This window comes from Microtus ochrogaster, chromosome 2 (assembly GCF_000317375.1).
Source record: "Microtus ochrogaster isolate Prairie Vole_2 chromosome 2, MicOch1.0, whole genome shotgun sequence".
In the NCBI taxonomy this organism is placed as follows: Eukaryota; Metazoa; Chordata; class Mammalia; order Rodentia; family Cricetidae; genus Microtus; species Microtus ochrogaster.
The window spans coordinates 48869853-48877556 of record NC_022010.1 but is presented as its reverse complement, the minus strand read 5'-3'; the positions used below and the strand labels follow the sequence as shown (position 1 = coordinate 48877556).

The 7704-nt window shown below is 48.4% G+C and overlaps 1 protein-coding gene across 1 annotated transcript in view; it reads right to left on the bottom strand.

Moving 5' to 3' along the window:
* The window catches only part of Gpr156 (G protein-coupled receptor 156), an 86195-nt gene that overhangs the window by 11241 nt on the left and 67250 nt on the right, over positions 1-7704 (bottom strand). The window contains exons 6-8 of the mRNA XM_005344971.2: positions 6915-7040; positions 5959-6054; positions 3148-3384 (exon numbers count right to left, since the gene is read on the bottom strand). Of these exons, the coding sequence (XP_005345028.1) occupies positions 3148-3384; positions 5959-6054; positions 6915-7040 (459 nt within the window). The remainder of the gene's footprint in view (positions 1-3147; positions 3385-5958; positions 6055-6914; positions 7041-7704) is intronic.

Sequence of the window (7704 nt, the reverse complement as noted above, 5' to 3'; positions counted from 1 at the left end):
GAGAAGAGAAGAGAAGAGAAGAGAAGAGAAGAGAAGAGAAGAGAAGAGAAGAGGAGGTAAAGAGACAGAAAAACCAAGAAAACCAGGAGGAAAAGGGGTGAGGCAGGGGAGGGACGGTCGCCCACCCACCACATTCCGGGACTCAATAGCGGTCCACTCTGGCACAGTTGGAAACAGTAGGTAAATTCTGGGGGACAGCAGTTAATGTGTTCATCACAGATGCAGAGGATTCTAACGCCAGAGGAAGGAGTCCTATGCTGAGGCTCAGGACAAAGGGTAAGAGTGACGAGCAGAAACACAATCCAGGACCAGACAGGGAGACTGCCTCCATTTTCACAGGGCATGTTGCTCAGAAAGCCTTTCCTTCGGAGTTCCTTGGTGGTTAGTGTTCGCCTTCTCTCCCCCTCCCCCATCCCCTTCCCTCTCTGTTCACTATAAACTCTGTCCCAGACCTATTCTTTATATATTTTTAAAATTTAGTCTCTTGTATCTGTCTGTCTTCTGCTCCCTTAGTTTGCTAACTCAATATTTTGTGTTGTCTAAATTGCCTATTCAGGGCTTCATTTCAATTTAGCATCGGTTTTCATCCTTACTCAATATTTTATTATCTAAGACTAGACTCCTGATTTTGTGCTTTGCTTTTGTTGAAAAGGGGCAATGCCCTTGGAATCCTGTTGACCAAGCAGAATAAATATCTTGGAACATTTCCAGCTGTAGAAAAAGGCCAGACCTTCAGCCATGTGGTCTCCTTTGTGCCTGTGGGTTTTCCTCAAGAATCCTTTTGCCAGGTGGTGACACAGACCTTTAGTCCCAGCTCTCGGTTGACAGAGGCAGGTGGATCTCTTATGAGATGGAGGGCAGCCTGGTCTACCGAGAGAGAGTTCCAGCCAGGGCTAAACAGAGGAACCCTGTCTTGAAAACCAAAAAACCAAAACCAAACCAAAATAACAACATCAAAAACCCTCTCCTTTAAACAGAAGGAGCTACAGTATAATAAATATATTTTATTGATCACAACTGACTGCCTTCACGCCAGACATTACATATATTCAGGTATTCGAGGCAGAAAGAAGGTAAAAAGGATATGCCAACAATATTTGTCTTTATTTATTTATTTCTTTTCAGGAAGGTAGGAAGTTTCTAAGACACCCTCCAGGAAACCTCTAGCTTTTCAGATGGTGTTCTGGGGATACCTCTAGCCAGCGGGAGGCTGGAAAGGCAAATGCTTCGTTCTTTCACAGCTAAATAAGAAAGGAAAGGAATGGCAAAAAAAAGGCTAGGCCACCCCAAAGTTTCTCCTCACTTCTATATCTCCTAGGGAAGAAGAGCCCAAACAATGAACCTCCACCCTTTTTGTTGTTATTGTTTTGGTTTGGTTTTTCAAGACAGGGTTTCTATGTAAAACAGTCCTGCTCCCCCTGGACTCACTCTGCAGAGCAGGCTGGCCTCAAACTCACAGAGATCCACCTGCCACTGCCTCCTGGGTGCTGGGATTAAAGACGTGCACCAGCATCACCCGGGTGAGCCTCCGCTCTTAGTGGTCTTCCCTAGCACAGTTCTTACAGTGTTAGATGCTGCGCAGTCCCTCCAGTTTGTGACACAAAAGGCACACCCAGGTTTATCCAAACCCCCCCCCCATTTGTTTATTTGCTGAATGTTTTGTTGAGAACTATTGAGCAGGAAGAGACTGAAGTGCCTACGTGTCACTCCATGGTGGTCCAGGGTTGTCTGTAACCTTGACAGTCAACAGTGGGATGAGCCCTTAGTTTCACCACAGGAAGGGATTCAGAATGGGGCTGGGCTCAGGGGAAGAAAGGGAGAGCGAGAGGGAAAAAGAAAGCATGCAGCGGCTAGATCACTGAGGTGATGGATAAGGCCCTGTGGCCCATCAGCTCAGGAAAACACCCACCAGAGCTTTCCTCCCCAGGCTTAAAGACTTCCCCGCCTCTTCTCTCCTTGACAGGATGTGTTCTCTGCTTCTGCCTTCCTCCTCTATTTGATTTTATTCTTAACCTACATAATAGGAAATACATTTTAATCTCTCTCTCTCTCTCTTTCTCTGTGTGTGTGTGTGTATTAATGTAGGATTCCCCTCTGTATGCCATGAGTATGTTTTATTACCATTGGTTAATAAAGAAGCTGCTTCGGCAGGGCAGAATACATCCAGGCAGGAAAACTAAACTGAATGCAGGGAGAAAGACAGCTGAGTCAGGCAGATGCCATATAGCTGCCGAAGAAAAAAGATGCTGGAACCTTACTGGTTAGCCACAGCCTCGTGGCGATACAGAGATTAATAGAAATGGGTTAATTTAAGATGTAAGAGTTAGTTAATAAGAAGCCTGAGCTAATAGGCCAAGCAGTGTTGTAGTTAATATAGTTTCTGTGTGATTATTCGGGTCTGGGTGGCCAGGAAATGGATAAGTAGTCTCCATTGACAGTGTGTGTTTCAAGACAGGGTTTCTCTGTGCAGCCCTGGATATCCTGTATCCTCAAACCTGCTCTGTAGACCAGGCTGGCCTTGAATTTACAGAGATCCACCTGCCTCTGCCTTATGATTGTTCAGATTAAAGGTGTGTGCTACCACCACCACCCAGCTAATTTCTCCCTTTCATAAAGAGAATACTTTATGTGGCAGAGAGAGAGAGAGAGAGAGAGAGAGAGACACAGAGAGAGAGAGAGAGAGAGAGAGAGAGAGAGAGAGAGAGAGAGAGAGAGAGAGTATCTGAGGGTGACTCAACTCTCCTGCCTCCTTCTCCCAGGAGTTGGGGTTACAGGGGTTCACCACCACACCTGGCTAGGAAAACCATTCTACATCTCAAAGTTCTAACAGAAAATTCTCTATGAACCTGCAACCCCAAATCCCAAATTAGAAAGGAAAAGGCTTTCTTCTTTGAGGTTAGCCTGAACTACACAGTAAGTTTCAGAGCAGAGTGGGAGCTGGGTGGGAAGCAGGGGTGCGGTCACCTCGAGGAACAGACCCCCCAGCACTGGTCGCTCTCTTTGGCCTGACTTGGGAACAGAGCTGTCTTCTCCTAAGCATTGACAAGGTACGGAGGGGCTGTAGGCCTTCTTCTGACCACCATGACTGCAGGGAAAGCAAGTGACCCATCGCGCCCATGAAGAACCCTACAAAGCACTCGTGCATACCTGGGGAAGGAACACACAGCAGTTCACAGTGGTTGTGCAAACGAAGATCCCTCCAGATGTGAATCCAAAGACTAGATTGGGCCAGGAGTGCAAGTATTTGGTGAGCACGAAAATCAGGCCCGCAGTGAGCAGCAGGAGGTTGACTCCGACCATGATGGTCAAGGATTGGTTCACCGGAGGAGAGCTGACATGGTTGGTCAGGCCAGCCAGGTAAGCACCGTACAGCAGCAGCAGCCCCTGCAGGAGGAGCAGGAACCACAGGTCAGAGGAGCAGGGTTGGGGCCAGTTTCCTCATCGGTAACACCAGCTAATCATATCTGCCTAAAGATTTGCTATGAGCTCACACTAAGAGACATTCCTAGAAACCAGGAAATAAATCCTTCTACCTATGGGTTCTGAAAGTCACTTCCGGTTCTTCACTAAGAAGTTTATCAGAGGCTGGTGAACAAGCTATCAGATAATACAACATTCTTCGGGGAGAAGGCACAGAGCATAGTGGTGGTGCCTAGGAGTTCCACAGACGGGCAGTGGGCATGCGGAAGGGAGGGGAGCCGGCTCCTGCTGTTGTTTATGTGGGGGGGGGGCGGCGTGCTACATATCCGTTATGGCTCAGCAGTGAGCGAGGCTGAGTGGCATGTGGGAACCAGAAGGGACCTGCGGTGCGCTTCTCCAGTCCTGTGCTACAGACACAGGGCAGTGCCAGAGGGAGGGGCTGCTATTTGATTTCCCAGGGTACTCAAAGGCACCATCTGCCTGCCAGGCTCTGCACCTGCAGGTCTGCCTCTGCCCGCAAGAGCAGGGTTTTCTGCTCCACACAAAGGAACTCCATAGGCTCCCGGTGCTCTGTGCAGCAGGGGTTCTTGGGAGGAGAAAGATGGAAAAAGAGGAGAACAAAGGCAGGCTGGGACCCCATCAAGAAGGAGGGGAGGGACAGCCAGTAGGCGCTACATCTGAACTGCTTTGTGACATTCCCCGCCTCTACCACGAGGAACTGGGGCCCAGGTCTCTCTCTCTTCACAAGCATAAATCTGTCCTCCCGGTTCTCACTTGTACTAGGGAGAAAATGGCGTGGTCCCTGACAGTGCTGTTTCCCCGGGACAGCTGCGCACATCTGGACATCAAACTTTTCACCGGCCAAACTCGGTGTACAGATTCTGTATGCACTGGTCTTTCTGACTTGCTCAGAGCACTATGCTACAAACCATTGCGACCAAGGACATTCACAACCAGGCATGATGGGTAACTAGGCATCCCAGCACTAGTGAGGCTGAGGCAGCAGGATTGCTGTGAGTCTGAGACCAGTTTAGGCCACACGTGGAGACCTTGACTCAAAACAACAAGAGCGATAACATCAGGAGGGCAACAATAGCAGAAAGGAGGGATTGGCTGGTAGGGAGAGGAGAGGAGGCCAGCCAGGCCCTTGTTCAGAACTGGAATGTGTAGATGCTGTTGGGTATGAGGTGAGGCTGAGAACTAAGGGGATTTGGGAGAAGGAAAGTCAGGCCAGGTGTCCTGTTGACTCTGACATCACATGACCTGGCCAACTCCAACTGCAGGCATGCCTCTTAGGGGTAACTTTGGAAGCTTTGGTTCTACCAAATGGGGGTGCAGGGTCAAAGCCGCTCACCATCGGATCTGGTACCACTGAGTGCCACTCAGCACTTACATCATTACCAAAGGTGAATAAAATTAATTCTGTGATTCTGAAATGTTAGATATGATTTTCATAAAACAGTTTAGTTCCAATAAGGGAATATTAATTTCATTAATATTCTTGCTAAGAAGGGAAACAGGTATGAGTAAAAGCCAGTGTGCCCATGACTGCTATTTGAGGGTTGTCACCCTGATCCTTGATTGTCATCTGCCTTTTGTTAGCAAGCTTGGGGCAGGGGTGGGGGTCAGCCCTTCTCAGGAGCTCCTTGCTGGCTGGTGCCCCCAGGAGGTGGGCTGAGGTGGTATTCCTTTCCTCATGTCTATAGACATGGTAGTAAAAAGAAGCGCCAGGGGAACATGCAGAAAATAATGGAGGAGGTGTACGAAGACAGGGTGTGGGGTGGAGGGATGAAGTGGAGGGGGATAAGCTCCAGAATCCAAGAACTGAGCTGACCGAGTGCTTCAGAAGTGTCCAGAGGAAGAACAAGAATAATAAGATGGAAAGTTCTGCAGCCCTCGCTAAGGGCAGGGGTGGCTGGAAACTCTAAGCGGGTGAAAGCGGCTCTAAAGGGGCTGTATCATTGTCCCTACTCCAGGGGGAATATGGCTCCTGGGGGTTAGATGAGGTTGGGGTTCAGCTCAGAAGGAGTTCAGCGCCTTTTGGCAGCATTCAGAGGTTCAGTTCCTAACCATTTCCAGGATACAAGCGAGTGATGGCTGTTTGCTTCCTGGATTCTTTAAGAAAAGAAAAAAGAAACACTCCTAAGTCAGTTACAGTGAGTCACATTGTGAGTTCAAGGACAGCCTGGCTTACACAGCCAATGAGGGCTGCATATAAAGACCCTCAATAAACAAAGTTCCTCCCTGAGAAACCCACCCCAAACAGAAAAACAAATCATAATATGAGAGAAACTGATCTCAGTGATTTGTGGGTAGACAGAAAGAAGGCCCATGAGGGGTTGCAAAAGTGCCCCTCCAAATGTAAACGGTGAAGAAATAAAAGGTTCACAGTTTGGGACTTCCGCATGAGCCCAGGCTGGCTCTGAGCTCACCATTCTCTGTCATCTCTATCCATGAATAAATCTCATTAATTCGCCATTCTCTTTCCAAACCCATCTTTTGGAGATGGCCTGTAACCTGTGGAGTTGTGGTACCAACCTTGCATCCCCAAACCAGAGCAATCCAGACATCGGAGTACCGCGAAGCACAGGCGTGTGTGTTGGTCAAAGAGCAGGACATATCTCTCCCTGTTACCTGTGAGGGACACAGGATTAGAACCAAGGGCATTAAATTCCTGGGACCACACAGCAGAGCTCTGTGAACTTCCGGGGGTATAAACTCCTCCCTAGCAGAGAATTTCCCTGCTCAGTACATAAAAACGGGAGAAAAATGTAGAAGAGTTTACGTTCTGTTAGAACCTAAACCAGAGTGCCTGAGTGAGAGGGACGGGAGAGAAAGGTGGGTGGCTAGAGACGCTGGGCCACTTCGGGGCTTACCCGAGGGCGCGGGCTTTGCTACCACGGTGGCTTCAGACAGCACCTCAGCAAAATTACAAGAGTATTCTACATCGTGAACCATTATTCAAAAATAGTCTTCACTGACCCTGCAGTATCGGTTCCATTCAGCCCTGTATCTGAACTCTTTCTCCTAATCTTCACTTGAGCTCAGTGAAGAAGGTGATCTTGTTACCTCCTCCTTACCCCTCTCTCTGGAAAGGAGAGGTTTGCAGCCTTCCCCCAGGAGCACGGCTGGTGCAGGGTGTGATGTGAACTGAAGAATACAGAGACAGCCTCAAGACATCACCTGGATCTCTCAACAGGGAGTGGAAGGCAACTCCCTAGAGCAGGATGTTCTCATCAGTGACTGCAAGCCCAGAGAGAGTTGTCAGGCAGATTCCCCAAGCACTGACATCTGGGAGGACACCCACAAGAAGATCAGAGGCACGAGGAGCATTGTGGGTGGCAGCACAGCCTGCAGACACGTGACAGGGTGCCCAGGGCAGCCACGACTTCTGACTTCTCTGCAGGACAGCTGTTCAGAGTGCTGCTGACATGAGCATCAGCACAGAGCCCAGCCCACATGAAGAATTAGAAGGCCTAGGGATAGGCCCTCACCTTCACGCTCACACCAAGGATCTGGAGGCACTGGATGGGATCAGTCAGCACCCACGTGACAAGCAGGATGATATCAGCCACCACCAGGACTGCCACCAACCCCAGCAACTGCAGGTCTTTGATAATCTGCAAAAGAGTCACGGTCAAAATGTTGCCTCAATTGCTGGCTGTATTTAACACGATTGCAAGAGTGTGCCCTGTGTTCAGAGCTGTGGGCTATAGTAACAGCACTCCATAGGACCCAGCCATCAACGCCACCACCACTAGCCCTGTTCAGAATGAGGCTGTAAGACTCAATTCTGAATGCCTCCTCATAAGCATTCAGTTATTATTATTGGTACCACTAAACATTTCCATTTGTTTAACATTTTGTTTGTTTATTTTGTTTTTGATTTTCAAGATAGTATCTCTTTGCCCTGGCTGTCCTGGAACTTGCCCAGTGGACCAGGCTGGACTCAAACTCAGAGCTCTCCCTGCCTCAACCTCCTGAGTGCTGGGATTAAAGGCATGCACCACCACTCAGCTGGTTTAATATTTTGATGTTCTAATTTTTCTGGCAGAGGTTTCCAGGGGTCTTATAAAGGAAGTTCACTTTTATTTCTAGATATAGCTCTATGAGCACGTAGAGAAATGGAGAGGTTTTACTGCCAGACTTTGCCATTAGCTCAGGTATGGGATTAAAAGATGAAGGAATTATTAGCATTTTTCTATAATTTGACTAGTAAGAGAGAATGTTTTTTTATTTATTGATTTTTATTGAGCTCTACATTTTTCTCTGTTCCCCTCCCTA